General features: G+C 42.8%; 1 protein-coding gene across 1 annotated transcript; it reads right to left on the bottom strand.

Moving 5' to 3' along the window:
- Nucleotides 1-3,182: 3,182 nt before the first annotated feature.
- On the bottom strand, nt 3,183-20,674 carry pole (polymerase (DNA directed), epsilon). The gene is made up of 48 exons (XM_038694678.1): nt 20,607-20,674; nt 20,341-20,476; nt 20,165-20,245; nt 19,981-20,025; nt 19,818-19,910; nt 19,455-19,609; nt 19,214-19,358; nt 19,040-19,120; nt 18,833-18,940; nt 18,629-18,739; nt 18,405-18,490; nt 18,187-18,306; nt 17,942-18,074; nt 17,736-17,849; nt 17,416-17,628; nt 17,225-17,332; nt 17,011-17,139; nt 16,817-16,919; nt 16,524-16,670; nt 16,277-16,422; nt 15,946-16,094; nt 15,704-15,796; nt 15,116-15,418; nt 14,803-14,998; nt 14,407-14,621; nt 13,372-13,474; nt 13,180-13,260; nt 12,975-13,097; nt 12,568-12,777; nt 12,269-12,481; nt 12,023-12,166; nt 11,770-11,910; nt 11,515-11,668; nt 11,160-11,266; nt 10,583-10,759; nt 10,025-10,248; nt 9,260-9,480; nt 8,918-9,122; nt 8,624-8,797; nt 8,025-8,150; nt 6,462-6,594; nt 6,145-6,346; nt 5,923-6,054; nt 5,577-5,770; nt 5,276-5,476; nt 5,065-5,190; nt 3,703-3,792; nt 3,183-3,591 (listed from the first exon to the last, which is right to left on the bottom strand). Exons 1-48 carry the CDS (start codon nt 20,672-20,674, stop codon nt 3,469-3,471), a joined length of 6,882 nt encoding a protein of 2,293 aa, XP_038550606.1. The 3' UTR covers nt 3,183-3,468.
- Between the last annotated feature and the right edge of the window lie 797 nt (nt 20,675-21,471).

Below are 21,471 nucleotides of genomic sequence, written 5' to 3'. Positions count from 1 at the left end.
CGTGTGTGTAGGTGTGCGTGTGTGTAGGTGTATGTGTGTGTGTGCGTGTGTGTGTAAGTGTATGTGTGCGTGTGTGTTCGTGTGTGTAGGTGTGCGTGCGTGTGCGTGTGTGTGTGGTGTGTGTGCGTGTGTGCGTGTGTGCGTAGGTGTATGTGTGTGTGCGTGTGCGTGCGTGTGCGTGTGTGTGTGTAGGTGTATGTGTGTGTGTGCGTGTGCGTGTGCGTGTGTGTGTGTGCGTGTGTGTGTGTGTAGGTGTATGTGTGTGTAAGTGTGTGTGCGTGTGCGTGTGCGTGTGTGTGTAAGTGTATGTGTAAGTGTGTGTGCGTGTGCGTAGGTGTATGTGTGTGTGCGTGTGTGTGTGTGCGTGTGTGTGTACACGGAGGGGAGCAGAGCAGGTGACAGGTGAACTATTCGAGTTGACAAAGTTATGTTACAGAACGCTGAAATAAAACCGTGTTGTTTTGTCGGGGGATGCAGTGACAGAAGCCAGAGATGGGGACTCGAGTTAGAGACTCGGACTCGAGTGCGACTTAAGTCGCACACACAGTGACTTCAGCCTCAACTTGAGACTCGTCCTCGAAAGACTCGACTCGGACTCGAGGTGCGGGACTCGTGAACAATGTTTATTTTTTTTGGAAACTTCTGATGAGCATTCTGTTATTCCCTCACTCTGTTACCTATAACCTGCCTACATAACATGTAGCATCTGCTGCGCGCGGCCGCACGTGAGAGGTGTATGGCAAGCCATTAGTGCCAAAAAACGTCACTCTTGTAGAATGTTTTGCTAACATGCTACAAGAGTGACATTTTTTGGCACTAATGGCTTGCCATAGAGAGGACAACAAACAGCGGCAGCTGCTGAGCCGTTCATCTTAAACTTTGGCTTTAATGCTGCATGATGCAAATGTAACTTAACGTTACTCCATGATACCCACGGGTTTCCTCGTGCCCTTAAAAACTCTTACATCATATTATCTGAATTCAAAGGGGGTGAACATCAAACATGTACAACCTTACCTTTTATAATTTGTTATGAAAGCCGCACATATTTTACTCACTAGATCATTATGATATGAAAATATGAGTTTTTGACTTTTGACACTAAATATTTATTGCAAATTATCCAGCATACAGTCAGCAAAGACAACAATAAATATTCAGAACAGAACACTTACATTCACCGCACATAGCTCTCTCAAAAGAATAAAAGCAGTTTTCCCGATTGTCTATTTGGGTGTTCTAATGCAACATGATGGCTAAAACATGTGACTTGTTCCATAGAGATAAATGGGTCGGGGGGGTCTCATTTATGAGAACCTGTTTTGTTTGCGTAAAAAAAATCCTATAGCCACTATTCTGTTGTCTATTAGAGGTAGATATGTAGTCATTCAAAAGCTATGTATTTGGTCTATTCTTGGGCTATGGTTAGACGTCTATTAACTTTTCACTGACAGCCCAAATTCAACCTTGTTTTAGCCTAGACCCATTTTCAATGTCTATTAGACGTCTATGTAGTCGTTCAATAGTGGTCTAATTGATGACTAGACTATTTTTGGACTAAGGTTAGACGTCTACCAAACTTTCACTGACAGCTCAAATTCAGCCCTGTTTTAGCCTAGACGTCTGGGCTCTGTTTAGACGTCTGTTAGACGTCTTTTAACCGTGAAACTGCTTGCTGGGACGCAACAGCTGCGGCATTCTTTCTACACTGTTTCGACCTGACCTTTGTTTTCTCTTGGAGGTGGAGGAATTTCAGGCCCCCAGCTGTTGCATGAATTATGCGTAAAATTAATCCAGCCAGAGGGTCCGATCTCAAATGGTTCACAGTGCGCCGGTAGTAGGCGTACTACACAACCCATTGTAGGTACCGGAGAGGGAGTGGGTCGATGGGGCGTACAGGGCCAGGCCGCGCTTCAGACGGTCGGTGATTGTTCCCTCTTGCTGGAGGAAACCACACGTTCCAGTCTAATTGAGCACCGCGCTATGTTGATGCGCTGCGCAAGTTTAGGCTATATCATAATTTATATTTGGGCATGGGGAGTGTCAAGTCAGCTCAAGTCAAAAGGCTCAAGTCCAAGTGAAGTCACGAGTCATTGCTGTCAAAGTCGAGTCGCAAGTCTTCTTTCATTTTGTCAAGCCCAAGTCATGTGACTCGAGTCCACACCTCTGGTGTGTGGAGCTGTGTTATAATTGTTTCTATGACTATTCCGTTTATTGATGGTTGTGACGGCAATCATCAGCATTGCTGCGTTTGTCCTGTGGCAAATAAACAAAGCGTCACAAACACCTTCAATTTAACTGAAAACGCATGACTGTGTAAAGTCAGTGGTGAGATGACGCCCCTCACCAACTCACTGACAAATATTATGCTTGCGCGGTCCGACCCCGTTTTATTAACTGCGCATCGTCAAATAATTCAGAAACATTCTTCCTCTCCTGAAAGATGCATGTCTGTCTCCACAGTGCAATCACAAGCCCCTACTGGCAGCTCCTAACCACTTGAGAGACCTCTGGAGCTGTCTTAAATAACTGGGAGAGTAAGAGTGATTCTTAACTTTAAGAAATTTGTTAACTTGCTTTTATCCTTTAGTTTAAAAGTAGGAGTAAATTTCATGAATTCTCAGCACTTAAGACTAAAATGGCACTTTGAGAAGCTTGATAAATACAGGTGTGCCTAATTCTGCCTGCCTGCCAAGAATTGCATGCACCTCGTGGTTGATAACGGTCATTTATGATGAGAAAAGAGGTGGATGCAAATCTCAGCAGGTAGCCCACAAAATTTGATCTGCTGAAATATGCATCCACCTCTCAGCCTGCTTTAAAACTTAAAGACTCTCACTGAATGAAGATGTGAAGGTTCAGCTTTGCCTAATAATTGCAACAAAAATAGAAAACCAAGATAAATTATCTTTACAATTGCCATACCACAGAAAAACTTAAAATAATTAATTGCAACTTGCAATAAAAGCAGCATCAGACTTGTCTTAGGCATTTCACTGCAAGTTGAGCAGACACATTAGGAGCCACGTGATAAATATGCTAGGCCCACACGTGACAGCTGAATGAAGGTCCCCAGAGTAGATAGCACTCTGGATGTTTGTGCTTTTTCCCCCCTTTGTGGCATACTTACAGTCCTTATGACAGCAATGAGTAAAATAACTGAGAAGTAAAAACATTCAGGGTCACATTTAAAACACTGTGAAAAATATTTATTAACAAACAACGGAAATTAACAAACTCATTTTATTAAGGCATAATAAAGACATCAAACATATCTACAGTCCACACATTTCTCTTCCAACCTGCCTCACCAGTGTCCTGATTGCACACCATCAAACGGAACAGAAACAGACATCATCAAGTTTGATGAACAAGTGCACAAACTGGAAAATTTTCTAACCCAGATTGAAAAGTTGTTGCCACAGATGCAGCTGAGGGAGTGTTGGACCTGTGTGCCAGATGTCACATTCAGTGAGTGCTCTGGCTGATGTGTGGGCTCATAACAAACAGCCAGTCAATGGTCTCCTCCAGGAAGCTCATGTTGTAGTGGGACGCTATGTTCCGAAACACTGTGATCTGCTCAGAGAAGCTCTTTAAAATGGAAGAAAAAAAATATATATATAAGCAGGCATGAGAACAATGTCAAATAGGAATGAACTAAATCACTAAACTGAATGGTGCAATGTATTTGAGAGCAGGAACCTTGGCTGAGAAAGTGAGGTCAAAGTCTCCAGCACATCTGCAGTACAGGGGCATGTTCGCTTCCTTCACTCCTTTACATTTTGTGCAAACCTAAAATCACACAAAGAGGTTCGAGCAGTGAGGCGGCTTTCAGGAAACAAATGTCTGAAAATGCTGCACAGACTGTTAAACCGCAGGTAATTCAAGTGAAGCAATGTTGTATGTTTGGACAAAGCCAGAGTTGATCTCTGGCTATACCAACCTTCAGGTAGAATTTGTCATGAGGCAGCTGGGTGATAATTCTCCATGTTTTAATGAAAGTATTTCTTTGACAGATTCGTTTCACAAAGTACACATGCATTATCAGGTGTTGTATAACAGATGTGGGCCATTATTAAGCTCTTCAATAAACATTTTAAAGGTTAATTTGTTGAGACTGATAGTACCTACAGCAGTGGTCGGCAATAGGCGGCTCGCGGGTGATAATATCTGGCCCGCGGCCAGATTGCTTTGATAGCAGAAATATAAAAAATAAATACACTGATAACGGCTGGTGCTGAAATAGATCTCAGTCATGACAGCAACAGTTACTCACATAACCACTTCCTCTTAAGTGACTGTGCCTCTAAAATAAAAGCGTAAGAACATCTTTTGCAACAATGCTTCATGTCGAGTTTATTAAAAGCTTTTACTTCGAAGAGTTCTGAAGGACATTTCAAAAGAGTCTCTGGCGTGCTTGACACACCTCTGAAAAAGCTGTTCGTAAACGTGAATAATAAATATTTAGGATTCCCCTAAATTTCCTCAGGGAAATGAAAATAAGTGTCCATAGGTTTATGAATGCGGCTCAAATGATGGAACACGCAGACACACTTTTGCACATGCTTTATGTGAGCATGTGCAAAAGTGTCCTTTTATTCAATTTGTTTAACAAGGGAGGAAAAAAATATCCGCAATAAAATGGAATTGATCTCACTATCTACCCATCAGGAGGCCCGCACAGTACCGACTGAGCTAAACGTGCACATGATTTCATGTGTGGTGTTCTGGCCCACCATATAACGGCTTGGAAAAATTTGGCCCGATTGCCAGACTTATTTGCCGACCCCTGACCTACAGTATAAGGTACTGCCCTACCCACCTAACAGAAGAGATTTCCTGTTGTAATATTTAGTTTTGTTCAAAACTGTTGTCTTTTGTATTTCTTAGCATTTTGCTTTTATTTAATAGTGACAGTAGAGATACAGAGAGGGAACATGGGGAGACAGGAAGGTGACATACAACATTAGACAAGACATTACCACTAGGACACAGGAACACAACCAAAATGGTCAGTTTTTTGGGATGTTTTATCTATTCCGTATAAAAAATGTTTTTACTCACCAGGTCCTGGAGTGTGTAGCTCATCAGTTTCTTCTGCAGAGCGTCCACCAGAGCCATCTCAATAGACTCAGTCTCATACTGCGCCTGGCAGTTGGAGCAGAACCACTGAGGCAAAACTGATCCATCCTGTGGGGAGGAAAACACAGTTTATTATTATTTATAGGAGTAATAACAGTGTTGTTATTAAGCCTATCAATGCTGCGCCTCTCACTTGCGCCACAGACGGATCCTTGCAGAGGTCGAGGTCACGGCAAAAATTGCAATGGTGGCAGATGACCTCAGGCAGGATGTAGGAGTTACAGGGGTCTCGGAACTGGGCTTCCTCTGAAAACTCCCCAACGTCCACGAGACGCAGAAGGTCTCTTTTTAGCTTGTTCACCTGGTTCACTATGTTGGCATCCAGTGAAAGGACCTGAATAGACATACGATGAAATTAAGAAGATGGAACTGCTGCAGCAACCGTTGCAACACTTGAAAAGAGCTTTGTAAGTTAATGTACTTTCGTGATATACCTGGCAGACATATTTGATAAACTCCAGTGCTGGGTTGTTGAGTGGCAGGTGGGATCCAGGCAGCACGGGGAACATCTCTGAGGGCTGGGTCACATTCCTGGTACCAGTCACCTTTTTCTGGATTTTTTGAGTGATAGTGAAAAAGTTCTGTGTCAGCTCGCTGGACACATATTCCTGGGAGAAGGAGATCATTCCTGTGGGAGAGAGTTTAAAAAATTAAATAAAATCACCACATCTGGGAGGAAATCTATCGAAATACGTGAAGACTGTGGTGACACTAATTGGTATAATGTGAAGTTCTTGAGAAATACAAGGGAGCTCTTTAGTAAATTAATCAGCATCTTACCAGGAAGAGCGCTCAAGTCCCCCACTGCAAGCTGGGAAGCCTGGCTGCCTCCACGTCTCTTGATTGGTGTTGCACCAGGAGCATTACGTCTCAGCTCCTCTTTCATGCTGTGGTACACCGCCGCAATGTAGGCTGGTGTGGAAAGTGTGTGTGTGTAAGAGTTAGCAGAGAGAAAAGGCAAGAAAAGGAAAGAAAACATCTATTGTGTATTTGTTTTTTTACCGGAGACAGTCATAAGGAAGTATTTCTGACAGGAGGCAGTTTGGGGCAGATACTGCATGATGTTCCAGTTGCTCTCGATCAGCTCCTCCACCTCATCCGTCTCTCCATCACCATCATCTTCCTCTGCTTCGTCATCTTCTTCATCCTCGCTGCCCTCCTCATCTCCCTCCCCTCGCCTGTTTTTCTTCTGTTTGGTTCCTTCCTAAAAAAATAATAATAACAACCATGGAGGAGGTATAAGCTCTGCTTTTGTGTTTCCTTCTGCTGCTTTAATCAATGCAAATAAATTGTGAGGCAGAAGTTGCCGTTTGAATTACCTCTCCATACAAGACACTGGAGGGCAGTTTGCCCTTCACGCCGCCGCAGTTGGCCGGATCCATCCACAGCAGGAACTCCCAGCATCGGGAGAAAGAGATGGACAAAGAGTGAAAGATTTCTCTGGAGTGGATGCTGCAGGAGAAACAGTACGAGAGGTGACTTTATAGTTGTTACAGTAAGTTACGAGAAAACTTGCTAACAGTGTTGGGCAGTAAGGTAATAATATTACAGTAACTAGTTGTGTAACGAATTACTATTTGCAAAACAGTTATATTATTACAGTTACTAACCCAGTAATGCTGTGTTTGGATTGGAGAGTGAGGGAGTTCTTTCGACAGCTTTAAGTAATGACATTATTATGTCACAGTCTAAGATGCAAAGAACATTGTCGTCTGTTGACTTTGTGTGCAAACAGTTCTACATCATATTTATTGAAGCTACTAAAGCAGCACAGCAACGTGAAACTGGCCGCTACTGCCAGTGATGCTTGGGCTCGTTGGAAGCGAGTGGCACTAAGCAACGTTGTATGTTTTGTAAAAATACCGAATATTGCTCTTATAAATAGCCTACACGTGCAGAAAAACAGTAGTTCAAAAGTCAGGATTTACTTGCTTTATTTTTTTATTTCAGCTGGTGTCGTTAAAAAATGTTGTTTTGTAAAAAAAAAAAAACAACACACTCCTTGCTGCTGTTATGAATATGGTATTGGTTTAAAAAGTCGGGAGAGATTGCTTTGTTTGGGGAGAAGGGGTAATAGTGGAAGTAATATAGTAACGTTACTAGTTACTTTATCACCCAGTAATAAGTAAAGTAATTATTACTTTTTTTAAGGAGTAATAAGTAACTAGTAACAATTTCTGAGTAACTTGTCCAACAGTGCTTGCTAATAATACCTTGAGGCTAATAATGTGATATCATTGGAATGAATACTATACTTTCAAAAAATATTTAAACACAGGAAGTAATTTCTGTTATTTTGTTGTTTGACTCAGAAACACACCTTGAGTGCCAGAAAAACATTTGGCGGTAGCCATAACGATATTACATTAAACAAACTCCCATAAGATGTTTTCTTTTCACTTTACGATGTTCAACAAATTGGCCAAACTTTTACATTTAATTTTTCCTTCCATTAGTCTAATTGGTGGTTCTCTTTTAAGTGTGCTTTATAGAATTCACTTCCCATGATGGATCACAACATCATCTCTGGCAAACATCTAACTGCTCTAATGGGTAATTGTGTTTTTCTTTGCAGATTGTGGCTCTTTTTTCACACCACTGAAGACAAACAGATACATATACTCTTATTGGCTCAGCAGTCTGTTCAGATACAGTCGTTTTTAATACAGATAACTTTGTTTTACATTCATAGTCTTATATATCTTATACGTGGATGTAGGTATGAATGTTTCAAATATTGTTTGACCATAGTTTTATATTTATTAATAATATTATTTATATCAAATTGCATAAATGAAGAGATAACATTGCTTTACAATGCAAAGGTATATATACACACATTCTCTCTAGGAGGTGTGACCCGCAGAGAGGAAATGTCTGACCTGTTGGTGATGTATTCTACGTAGCCAATGGCATCATCTATCCTCCGTTTTTTAGTACACAAGATGATCCTGTTGAAGTTTCCGTACACCACGGTGGAGCCGAGACGTTTGAACTCTGAAATCAACCTGACCGCAGAATGGAGACAATGATTAATAAAAGATGATGACACTGTTGCTGGTATGCATTTCAAAAGGTGGGCATCATGGCTTAATGAGAAAAATCACACTTTATACCATTTTGCCAAAACTCCCAACAGGGATCATACATTTAATCCAAGTCAAAATCAGATATCAATAATATTTGAACCAAAAACAGCACAGATGATGTTTTGACCAATGCAAATAAAAACAAAAAGTCTGATTACGCTCATTATTATATTTAATTACAGCTACTTTTCATCAGGCACTTTGATGAGCGCAGTGACACGTAGCAGATTTCCAAAAAAAATAAAGTCCTTAGAGAGGCTGACAACCAGTCTATATAAGGGCATAGACACTGATGACACAACTGTTACTCTCATAAACAACTGGGAGATTTTAACATTATTTCAAAACAAAGCTTTTAAGACTAAATAAACGATGGATTATGTGTCACTCACTGCAGAAACACCTTCTTCATCATGTTGAGCAGGGTGCGGTGCAGTGCAGGGTCATAGAGCAGAGAGCTGGGGGAGCGCAGCCAGCGGTAAAAGTGCATCACCTGGTTGTCTGCATACACATTGTGGTACTGTGTGATCTCTCTGACCCATCCAACCACCATGCTCTTCAGGATCCTGCTCATACAACACAGAGCAAACAACAAATTAAACATGACATGCTTCCTTAAATGAGACACAGTGAGAAGCATCATGTAACAAAAAGCCAAAGTTTCTGCACTACAGATGTTTACACACCTGAATGTGTTGGAGCAGAGCGCAGTCTCATCATAGCTAGCGAGAGCGCTGGCTCCCTGGTTTCCTGACATCATGTCCTCCAACGAAGCCTGCTGGATCACATCAAAACTGACACCCAGACTAGCTCCGCCCTCCATGTCATTGACGTGCTGTGACTGGAGGATGGTGTTCACCGCCAGGCTCTGCAGGTCCAACTCCACACACACTGAAGAAAACAGAAACAAGATCATCTATAAATACAGAGAAAGACATTGGACTATAAAGCAACTGGACACAAAAATGTTCAGTTGCTTTATGGTCTTTCTTGGATGCAGATTAAGTGCATTCCTGGTGATGGAGTACCTGTGGAATAGCATCCTTGAGCATTGATCTCCACAGAGCCCCGGTCATCACTTTCCATGACCAGACGACTGTCATCAGCCTCTTTTCCTCCGAGGTCGGGCCTGGCTGTGGGTGAAAGCCACAGCAGGTGGTTGTGTTTCCGTAGATGTCTTGCCAGGAACAAGTCTGAGCCAAAGATGGACACATCCTGAGGCAAGTTCCCCACAGGTAAGTGGTAATATCTGAAAGTGAGAGATATACGAGTTTAAATCTGAATGCTGTCAACAAATATTACTAATTGGAAATACACTTGTTTTAGAGACTACAGCAGAGTGGTGAGCATGTCAGGGGTTGTTGGTAGAGCTGGGCAATAAAACAACATAATTTTCCTCAATATCAATATAATAAATGTTCAATATATCGTCAATAACTATTTGCTTTAATTCATTTGAATAACGGACAAATTAGCCTTTAATTTTTCTATAAAAAAATTTTGTTGAGGAAAAGGGACTGAAGAAATTTGTTGAAAAATATTTGATCATAGTTTTGAATGCTCTACCTCAGATTTGTTAAGTGAGCCACTGTTTGGCTTCAAGTGTTTGTCACATTCTGACCATAAAGAAAAGTTTAACTTTAAAGAAATAATGATTTGACATTTACCGTGATAATTATTGATATTGAATGATATGAAATGTTTTTGGCCATATCGCCCAGTCCTAGTTGTTGGTAGAGGCCTCTGACTCAAACAAGGGATTAAAATAACACTTTTCAGTGTTTACTACCTACCTGGCCATGTCGAAAGCTTGTGAAAGGCAGCTGTCCAGGTTGAGGTAGTGGCGGATCATGCGCCGGGCACCGTGGCGTTGCCAGTCCAGCACATTATAGTTGATCTCATCAACCACATGCACGGGAACAACTGGAAACTCCTCAAGTACTGGCATCCCCGCTGCCAACCGCCGCAACTCCCAGTTTGACTGCACAGCGATGAGGGTGGGCCCACGACGCTCCTCCTATAAACGGCAAAAGACAGCCTATTTAGTCACTTGAACATAACTAGTAATATGTTGGTGTACGTAACTACTGGAAGATAATTAGGTATTTAAGGCTAGGATAAGGAATTTATTTCAGAAGCATTTTCTGTTATATTTGTTAAAATGATCTTTACATCTTCACCGAAACCAATAAATGAAATGCTCCAACACAAAAATGAAAGAAAAAAAAAAAAAAAACTGTGTCTGTTGCAGAACTGTAATAAGCACGGCCTTCTATGCCTACCTGCATGTCTGTGGTTGGATACTTTCAAAATTTAGCCATCTATCGCTCACTCCAGTTTATTAGTTTTACCTTGTAGTTTAGTAGTATGCGTTGCAGTGCGCGGTAAATAGCCTTTGCGTCGTTTTCCGCTCGGACTTCAAAGTTGTGTTTCTCTGGAGGCAGGAGCTCCTCAGTCGTCTTTTCCAGGAGAGCAGTGCGTTCAGCTGTGTAGAGGTTACCAAGGTTGGGCATCTGGTTGCTTCGGACCTTTGGAGATAAAATAAAGATCAACCTTGAGGGTTGTTCTCTGCCAGCTGGGAAGGGATGCATCAGCATTGCCCCCTCAATGCTGATGCATCCCTTCAAACAACAACAAAAAAAGTTCTCTAAGAAACCAAAAGGGAAGTTAGATTGCACTCTACTATTACTGTGCTTTCAGACCAAAAGCAAAGCGAGCGTTCGGGGCGGTGAGTTTACATACAAAGTCTATGCAAAGACGTATAGAGCTGTGATTTCCTGTCGGGCGGTGCGAAAGGGACGGTGCCGGCGACGCGAAGGTCTTCGCATGAGTTGAAAATTTCCAACTCGAAAGCACCATTAGGCTTTCAGATCAAGTCACAACACCAACAGAATGGCAGTGGAACAAACAGAGTTGTATTGTTCTTACTGTGTCCAGGACAAAGATGCTGGCTTTGCGCTGAGAGGGGATGAACAGGCCAAACAGAGCCTTGTGACCCTGGCTGTGATGATACAAGTACATGTGGCGAACACTCCCTGAGAAGAGAACATTGATTTAGAAGGTGTTATATCCAACATCTCATGAGCAGTATCCCATGATATCACAAATACACGCTGTGTTACACTGAATAGTTACACTGACTCAGCTAAAAATATAAACCCTAACCTTGCATAATTTTAGGTTAGAGAGAAAGCACATGCTAGATAAGACAAACAAACAAACTAATCATCTCTAATCATTGTGAAATCAATTCAAGATGTCCCATGTGTGAGATGGAGCTTACCAGGTTCCAGGTAGCTGAACTGGGCCAGAGACCTCATCTCCAGATTCTCCAGGTCAAAAGTGTCCGCCTCTCTGCCAGCCAGATCCCTCACAACATGTTTATTGACCATACACACACAACCGAGCTGCACCAGTGCACGAAACAGCAATGGGACCTGAAAGAGATTACATTAATGCTGCATTCTGACACGCTGTACACACACAAGAGCATCACGAGTGACGTTATGAAAGAGTAGTAGTAGAGTATGAGTGATACCTGTGTTTCATAGACCCCTTCAATGTCTGGGGCTGAAAGGTCAGCGTTGATCTCATTGATGTGCTCCTGATACATGTCCTCTGGTACACAGTACTCATAAAGGTAGTACACCACGTTGGAGCGAGGCAGCATGCGGTTCACCTGAAGCCAAAACAATTTGTTAAAATATATTTGGTAACGATAACACTTGATTTTAAAACATTTATAGTGACTGCAATGCTTTATTATTTTTTTTACTGTATCTTCTTATTGCCTTTTTGTATGTGGCTCCCTCTTCCTGTTTTGGGACTTTCTGATTGACATAAAAGACACGCGGGATGTTGAGCTTCATGCAGTGGAGGTCATTTCCAATCACAGCCCACAACTTGTACAGACCAGGGTGATTAGTCTCTGCAATCTGGGGGGCAGGAAACAGGACACCGCATGAGACAGGATTAGATGATTAGATTTTCTTTGGATTTTGTTAACTGACTTGAGGATGACAAGAGGGTTGAACCACCTGCACGATTTGCCATGGCATGTCCAGGATGCTGCGTGCTGTTCTGCGGAGGAAGCTTCCCAGGCCGGTGATAGGGCCATCTCTGATCACCCCTCCCCCTACAGGTTGAGCTTCACCATCCAGCAGCTTCCGCCTTTTCTTCCTCTCCTTCCTCTGCCTCAGTTGCAGCTCCCACTTCTTCTTATGGTAACGTAGCCACACTAGACGCTCCTCCTGTATACAGACTCAGCGGTTAAAACTAGAGCCAATACAAATGTTTTCACAGGGGCAACACTTTGTGCTTGTTGCTGCTGGCTTACCCGTGTGTTACCCGCAGGTGGGGGTGGCCCGAGGATCTCTCTCCAGGACTGAGTGAGCTCGACATCCTGAGACTCCACCTGGCTGTCCTCTCCCTGAGAAGCCCGCTTCCGCTTGGTGCTGATGAGGATGGCTGGCTGCAAAGGTCTGGCTGGCATCCCAAAGTCCTCCATGTCCACGGCTTGGCCTGCTTCAAGAGGCTGATGGGCCACCTGAGAGAGAGGATGGCATTTAGATGAGGGAAGGGGGGGGAATGCACAAATGGACAGCAGGGTGGGTTAGTGATTGGAGACATCCCAAGTGTTTCTGACTAAAGCAGAGAATCTCTAAACTGAGTCCAGTGGTGAGAGCAGAGGAAACTTTCTGTGCTAGTAGTTTGACAGGCCATTTTGCTGTGAGGTGAACAAACCTGTCTCTTGCCCTCACTGGTGAATAGCTCACTGATTTTCTTTTGCTTGTAGATATCATTTTTCTCCAGGAGTTTCTTGTGAAGCCAGTCAGGATGCCTTACTCTGGGTACCGGATTCTTCACCTGATGATGAACACAAACAATAAAATTTTATCTGTAAATCAACCTATGACACAGAGAGGCCGATTAAATGGGCAATTTTTACCTGCTGAAGAGCTGCAGGGATGGTGATGATTTTCTGGATAGCACTACCCAACCTCTCGATGTAATAACTCCAATCAAGGATCTGAATAGGCCCACAAAAGACATTTTAATGTCAGTGGGAGCACACACGCAAATTCACACAGAAAACACAAGGTTATGTCTGAGTGCATAAAATGTTTGCTTAAAAACTCACAGAGCGGATGTCCAAGTCGTGGAGGCTGGGCATCTTCAGCCACTTACGAAGGAAGTGTTTCTTCACACTGGGCTCTGCCTGGAAGATGGCCAGAGGAATAGCTCTGATGGAGACAAACGCAAATCAGTCAGTGTTGAACTCAGGGCTTTTACTGCTGGTAATATTATGCTTGTTCGCCACAAACATTAAACATTGGGAAAACAACTCTGACATAATTTTATTTGGTCCTGCTAATACCAGAAAATCTATCACATCTATCATCAAGTTTTTTTATTTTTTTTTGTCATTTTGGCCCTTTATTTGACAACTTACAGAGTAGATAAGGAAGAGATGATGAGATGGGGAATGACATGCAACAAAGCATAATGCATAAAACTGGGGACACTGCAGTAACATGGTTTGGATCTTTACATCAACGGCACCAGAAGCCTCAAAGTCAGTGTATAGCACGTAGTTTTATGTGTAGCATAACAGTATTGAAAGTTATAAATATTTTTTTACTGCTCATCAGCATACTTGTCTTAAGGTTCTTCACTTGAGCAGGGATCCTTCTTTTTCATGCATTTCTGATGAGACCTCATCTGTGTCTTTTGGAAACTTGGTTACCCCCACAATTCCAACATCTTAAAAAGGTGTGGGGGGAGGTTGACGCTGTTTTATCAGACATTCACCTTTAGGAGCATACTGACGCCTTTACGGAATCCTCACACTGCTTGGCTTTGAACTCAAAGTCTCAATATGGGTTTCCCTAACGTGATTACTAATTATTATAAACTTAATCATTTATACAGTATCTATACACTTAATCATTTATACAGTATCTATACACTTAATCATATATACTATCTATATACGTAATAATTTATACAGTATCTATACACACACCACCACTGTAATTTCATGGTTTAGCAGTGATGTCAACGGAGCTACACGTGAAGCACTAGGCTATGAAATAGTCAAATGCTGGGTTTGTGTGTAAAGCAGGCTGGATCCTGCCCCGCCGCTGTCACAGAGTTAAAAAAGCTGGTGTCCCACCTTTCTGTGACAGGCGAACCCTCTGGTTTTCGGGAGATGACGTAGCGACAGCTCAGACCAGCATCCTTCACCATTTGGTCTCCCAAGAACTCAGCCAGTCTCTTAGCTGTGCTGATGGATGTGGACTTCTGCGCTCCGTAGTCCTCCAGCTTTCTGGACATTGAACGATTCTCTGAGATCAGTTCAAACAGCTCTGCATCCGGCATGTTGGCAGCCTGAAAAACCAGTGAAATAAAATCAATCTGCTTTTTTGTGAAGGTGATAAAGGTTTTGACTGAGCTTTTGCCACAAATTATTGTATTTTAAAATACCTACTAATAAAACATACCTGATGTAAAATGTAAATATCTTGTAATACTAGATGCAGTTTTATACAATTTGATCACAGGTTTTTACCTTGCTGTACAGAACGTCCAGCCAATAGTCAGCCACTTTGGCCACCGAGGCGTAAACCTCCTCCAGAGTGGTACCTTTGAGGAAAGCCTCAAACACTGATGACTGAAAAATCTTAATGAGCTGGAGCTCTCCTCTTCTCTTCACTTCAAAACCCTTAAGCTCAGCCAGAGAGCCATCCTCATTGAACACAGCGTACCTAAAATGAACAGGGAAACCTTAAATCATCATCATAACCACTGTATTTTTAAATGAACCTTGCTAGGGAGCTGCTAGCAAATCCATCCAATCGACCAAAAACCCATTGTTGCTGTACCTTTTCTTCAGCTTCTTCCCTTCCTCTTTCGATGCAGGCAGGATCATGGCCAGGTACGGTCCGTCAACCTCAAAGAAGATACTGTTCTCTGACCTGATGTTGTAAGTGAGTGACGCGGGGTCGACCAGCTCGTGATACTGATCGTTGGTGAATCCCTCCTTCACCAAGATGTTCAGCATGGCCCCTGGGTAAGAGATGGTCACCTTAGGCTTCTTCTCATTTGTGGTTTTCACCACAAAGTTCTCAGGAAAGGTGTTGGGGAGGACACACCAGATACCGTCAGTGTCCAACTCAAGGGGTCTCCTGAGGCGTAGAGAAGTAGAAGGGAAAGATGTGTGAGAAATCTCTTCATACAGTAAATTAGCAATTTGGTTGATTACTTTCTTCTGCAGGGAAATGTAATCTTGGAAGCAAGATAAAAAAAACTGACTGTTCAGGAGCTGGATACAAGCCCAAATCTGATGAAACATTGTTAAACAAGGCACTGGATCCCTGCCAGCTAAATCTTTCCTGAGTCGGAGGTGAACTCGCACTGACCAAAAAGGTAATTTCTGAAATTAGGTATCACATTATCAACATGACCCTCACCCGATTTGTTCGATGAGCTCTCTGGCCTGAGTGATGATGTTGGCTCCGGTGTAGCACACAATGCCAGCCATCTCCATGGAGTACCAACGCGCCCTATTGGAAACACAAAGACAGCACAGACAACATCAGCTCGAGAGTGCTACTGATTTCACCAGCAGCAAAAAGCACAAGAGCTCATGCAACAGTGCAAGTAAGAGGATATTTGATGATTTGAATGATAAAAACTGTGGTTCGACTCCTACCCTTTCCTCATGACGTAGCCGTAGAAAGAATTGAGAATACACTTGTGAGCCAGCTGAAGAGAATCATACAGGATCTCCATGTTCTTGCAGCGCTTTATGTCAGCAGCATCTCCGCTGTCCTGAGCTGCAGACAGTTTCTTCTTCCACACCTTAAGCAAAGGTCGCACAAGAAACTAGCACTTTACAGCAAGTCATTTTGATGGGCAAGAAATATTTCAAGTGTAATGTGCAATTACAAATTAATGAGTGTATGATGGATGAACATTAATTGTATCTTTTAATTATATGGAAATATGTATTGAATTGAAAATAGTGTACAATATAGGGATACCTTGTGGAGTCCTTTGAATTCGTAACGCCGATCTCTGAAAGCTCTCACGGTGTCGACATAGAAGGAGTTTTCTCTCTGACAGATGGTGGTGACTCGCTCCTCCAGTCTGGTGACGTGTGTCTTCTTATAGGCCTTCTTACAGTAGTCTGAGACAAAGGAAAGACGGGTTGAACTACGCTTTGACAGTCAGTCATTTAGAAAGTAACCAACCTCTAAGGAGCCAAATAATAAATAATCAATAAAGTACCTGCCAGACGTTTCTTCTCGTGTTTGGCCTGCTCCTCCCTGTTGAGAGTGTGGAAAGCCCGAGGTGGACCGTTGGGGAAAAATGGCGGGAACTTCTCAGACTCCAGCTGCTGCTGGATGCGGTGGAACTCACTGCGGCTGGCGGGCACTGCACAGAGGGGAAAAAGTTTAGAATTTGTATTCAACCCCACATAAACACTGTAGAAGCAATGTTGGCAGCACCTACGGGTTTACAGGAGTCTACCTTTCTATTTGTCATATCCATAAGAACACACTTATACAGCATTAACTTACTTATTTCCCCTCTCCACTGCCAGGCCATCCTCCTCTGGCAGGTGGCACCAGGCTTGTTAAAGTCACAGGCAGCACAAGTGGCCTCATCAACCATAGCGGATGGCTGTCAAAGTAGAAGATAAAGTATTTGATGCTTTTTCTATACATTTCTATACTTTTTATCCCATGCATTTTTCTTATGACTTCTCTGTTACCTGCAGGCGGTTGGTGAGGATGATATTGGGGTACATCGCCCCAACGTCCAGATGGTAGATGAGGGGGCATTCAATCCTGTTTGGAACCTCTTTCAGGGAATTCAGTTTCTTTTTGATCTCATCGCAAACCTGAGAAAATACCAGAGACCTTTTATAACGTCAAGCTGAGACTGTTCAGAACAATTACACAAACTGAAAAGAAAAGTCAACATACCTCATTAAAGTTGGTGACTTGCTCTAAAGGGATTTTCTCCTCTTCCTCGATGGCATGACGCATAGTTCTCTCAACTCTTTGCATCAGGAAGTCAAACGCAGCTGGGTTCTGTCAACACACCAGAACAAACTGTCTAAAGCTAGAAACAAAAACCATTGAAAGCAAAGAACCAGCTGCAAGGTGAACTGTACCATTTTGAAACGGCAGGGGATGTCACTGCGGAACACTCCGGACTCCAGCGCCTCCACGTGGCCGCCCACGTAGGTCTCAGAGTCCATGACGTGGCCGTCGTCCGTCAGTTTGTTGAAGACCTGCTCCTGCTTGTTGGGGAAGACGATGTTTGCGTGGAAGGCCTGCACCATGAGCAGAGCTTCACACAGAGTCCCAGAACCTTTACGCAGCACCTGGTAACAGATGGACAATGCAAGAAAAGAAATGAATAATAAAAAAAAACATGTTAAATTTTTCAGGGCTTTCAGTCTTATTTTATAATCGCACACAATCGACCGACCTCATCAGGCTCCATGGGGATGATGGTGCACAGAGCGAAGATGAAGGGGTGAACATATTTCATGTACAGGTAATATGTGGCCACGGCATCTGACACCGAGTAGGTGGCTAAAGTCTAACAGAAAAGAAAAAGTCAACAAATCTGCTCATTCAAACAACCAAATTCTTTATTTTCTGAGCTGTAAATACTGAAGTCCATTTCTGTACCTGTGGCTCCTCTGTTGCCATGCGGCACATCTCCTCTGGGTCCAGCTCCACTGGGTCGTAGCCCAATTTAGCCTTTGCTGCTGCCTTCAGATTATGACTTCCCACCGGCAGGTAGCTGTCTCTCTTTACCCACCTAACACAGAGGAGAGTTAATTAATCAATCTCAAATGAACCCATACCCACCCCTAAGTGCATATACGTAAACCACGCTGATATCGTTTTAACAACGTCAGAGGTGTACAAACCTTAAGCAGTCCATGTGGATGGCTTGACTGGATTTGTACTCTCCCTGGTTATCCTTCTGGAAACCAATCTCCCTGTGCATGCTCAGTCCATGGAGGGCAGCCCGAGTCTCAATAAAAGGCCTTGAAAGAGTGGAAAAAAAGTGAGAGAGGTGACAGGTAAACATCACAGTATATGAGTTAATTAATGTAATCATTTTAAAGAAACGGCAACAGCTCACCAGTCAAAGAAGTCTCCATTGTAGGTCACAAAGATGTTTGGTTTGGTTTCCTGAACGTGATCGAACCACCTCTGAATGAGGGCCGCCTGCACCCAAAGTCAGGTTGCCACATGTTATTACACTGATGCAACCACAGCGCATTACATTTAGATGCTGAAAAATACTTTCAAGCGCTGCACTTTTTATTTACACTGCCATAAATCTAATGTTATGCAGCTATGTACCTCATCAGCCTCATTGAAAACAGTGAAAGGACCTTCATATTCAGGCTTGGGAGTGAACTCAAAATCTTCAATATCCTCAGAGACAATCTCTCTGTTTGTGATCAGAAATCCCTTTAAAAAAAAGAAAACAAAAAAAGTAAAGCTGACACACAAATACAATGCAACAAGTAGATATTCATAACTTGTGAAGGAAATACAACTCACCTGTCCGTCGATCATGTAGGAGATCATCATAATCTGATCGCTCTCTGCGTCCGGGAATTTCAGCGGGAGCTTGGTGGTCTCTATATCGAAAGCCAGAACAACAGGGTCCTGAAAAAATAAACAAACGAGAAAACGATGCTTCATTGAAGTCAAACATGAACCTAAACGAATGACCGCACTGCAACATAATCAACAAAAGCCTCATACCGGTCGCTCCACAAGATCATCTCTCCGTACAATCTCGGGTGGGTAAGTGCTGCCTCTGTATCGAACATTATACCAGTGAGCCTGAGAAATAAAGACAGTAAATATTAGAACAGCAAGCACGTATAGATCGTAAAGGACCTGTAAAACACTGGGACAACAGAAATCCAACTTTACCACATGGATCTTGAGGTCGATGGACAATCGCACATGATAGGGCACATCGTACTCTCTCATGTCCACTATGTTGTCTAACTGGTCTGAAATGCTCTTTGACATCCCATCTTCATCTGCTGAGGTCACATTGCCACCCGATAAGGCGCTGTAAAAACCAACAAGTGTTAAAAGATCTACATAACACTGGAAATAACAGGGTAAACCTCATTAGAAACTAATGGGATTGGTGGTTTGGCAGTACCTTGATAACATTGAGGTGTAGGCGTCATTGGACTGCTCCCTCTCTCTGTTCTTGCGTACCACAGGGGAGATCTCACGCTTGACCTTGATGAGTTCATCCACGGTGTTGAAAGACAGCTTGATGTAGTTTCTCTTCAGTCCAACTAGATGGTTCGGCTGGGGAGAACAAGCCAAGACAGTGCAGCATGTTGTTTAGTGTTGCTGACATGCAGTTTTACAACCACACAATGGCTAATACCGCCATATACTGCAGCTTAAATAGTAAAATAATGTGTTGTTTTTTGAAGAAATGTGGCTTTTATTTTTGTTATATAATATGAAACACTTAAATGCTGTCAAAGGATGCTAAAAACAAAACTCTCACCAGGTCTAGGTCCTCTTTAGGCATCATCTCAAGCTTCGCCACCTTTCCTTGGAACTTCTTCGACAAGTATGAGATTACCTCTCTCTCGCAGTTCTGGAAATAAAGTTATCTTTAAGAAAGGAGTTTAAATGACGTGAGAACCAAATAACAGGCACTGACTTACCTTTTTGGTGGCGACATAAAAATATGGCTTGAAGGGGAGGGCCACCTGTAGAGAGAATAGATATAAAGGGGATATTTAGGGGCATATTTTTCAAGTATGTTATTAAATAATGATAAATAACGCCTGTGCAGGACTCGGTGTGTCACAGCTGGTAACCACTGGGCTTTTTCCCCTCCCCACATACCTTAAACCTGCTTCCATCCTCCTGTATGAAATAGTAGTCCACGGCACTGATCATCCTCTTGTCTTCATCCAGGATCTCTGTCTGGAAGCAGAAAATGGGCATACAGTGTCACTTTTCATATCGCCTTTTCTCCAGGACAGAGTGAAAATCTCAAACGTGACACTGCGCAGAAGTACAGGATGCATGTTGATCAGCCAGCCTGTTTTCTCCCCCGGCTCCTTCATCCTGTCGAAGCCGAACCGCGCGTCCATCTCGTCGGTGAACTGGCTGCGCTCCAGGCGCTTGACGGCAGACATGGAGGATCCATCGTCCCTGGTTCAAACACACATAACAACTAACAATAAGTTAACGGCTTCCTTCTGTCACCTGCTTATCTGCTTAACGCGTGTAAAGAGTATCTGAAAGCAAGCATGCAGTTTGTCTGCGATGTGAAACAACTCACTGGTTTTCCTGATCTCCTCCACTTTGTCCTCGGTCCGCTTTGAACCGTCCACTGTTTTGCAGAACCATTTTCTATCGTCGTCCGCCGGCTACAACTCAGAGAAATGAAACTCCCCGCCCCGTTTTTCAAAGTCTGCTAGCAAAGCCGCATTTAAAATACCTTTGGAAGTTATTTTAAAGAGTTGCCCTGCACTTTCTCTGTCCCTGCCGCTGTCACTGACTCGGCTTGTGTTTTCTTATTTTGGCGCGTTCCTGAAGTTGCCGCGAGAGCAGCGCTGCGAGGCGGAAGAACAAAGATCGTTTATTTAAAAAAGCTGAATCACTCCATCCGAAATCTCTGCACCGCATCCCGGTCTGTGAGGCCGTTAACCACCACAGCACTGTCAGTCGTGTTGACTCTGGTGTAGGACGTATTCAGACCTTTTATACAGATATACTTCTTCTTTCCTTTACCCAGTTAAGTAAAGACACTCACTTTACTGGTTATGTAAAGTCGTTCACTGATGTTCACAAATGTTTACCAATGTTGGTAAAAATTAAATGTAAATTGTAAATGTAGGCTAGGCCTAAAGTAGCCTAAAAGTAAAAATGCAGAAAAATGGCCACTGTGACTGTTATGATATTATTATATAGCCTATTCAGACCAGGTTGAAATGCTAATGGTATGGATTCTCTTCACTTGCATTACACAATGGGAGTGTTGTATATTATACACACTGGAATGTGTATGGAGAAGAAAGATTCAAACAGTAGGCTAAGTTACATATAGCACAGTGGTAAATCATTATTTTGGCCAGATGATCTGTATTATGACATTTCTGATGTGTTTGTTTCCGGATCCAGCCGCTGTCCTCTCCGGACGGAGC

The sequence above is a fragment of the Micropterus salmoides genome, unplaced genomic scaffold, assembly GCF_014851395.1.
Source record: "Micropterus salmoides isolate LMB-PRFRI ecotype aquatic unplaced genomic scaffold, ASM1485139v1 Ms_hic_scaffold_328, whole genome shotgun sequence".
NCBI lineage: Eukaryota > Metazoa > Chordata > Actinopteri > Centrarchiformes > Centrarchidae > Micropterus > Micropterus salmoides.
The sequence above is the reverse complement of the archived record's forward strand: the minus strand, read 5'-3'. Positions and strand labels throughout refer to the sequence as shown.

Bases quoted from the DNA above. Each gene is read 5' to 3' on its own strand.
- pole (XM_038694678.1), bottom strand. From the start codon at position 20,674: ATGGTTCTGCAAAACAGTGGACGGTTCAAAGCGGACCGAGGACAAAGT. The intron at 11,911-12,022 runs GCAATAAGAAGA...TTTTGGCTTCAG, and splicing joins AGGGAGCCACATACAAAAAG to GTGAACCGCATGCTGCCTCG. The intron at 10,760-11,159 runs GTAAGAACAATA...TTATCTCCAAAG, and splicing joins GCATCTTTGTCCTGGACACA to GTCCGAAGCAACCAGATGCC.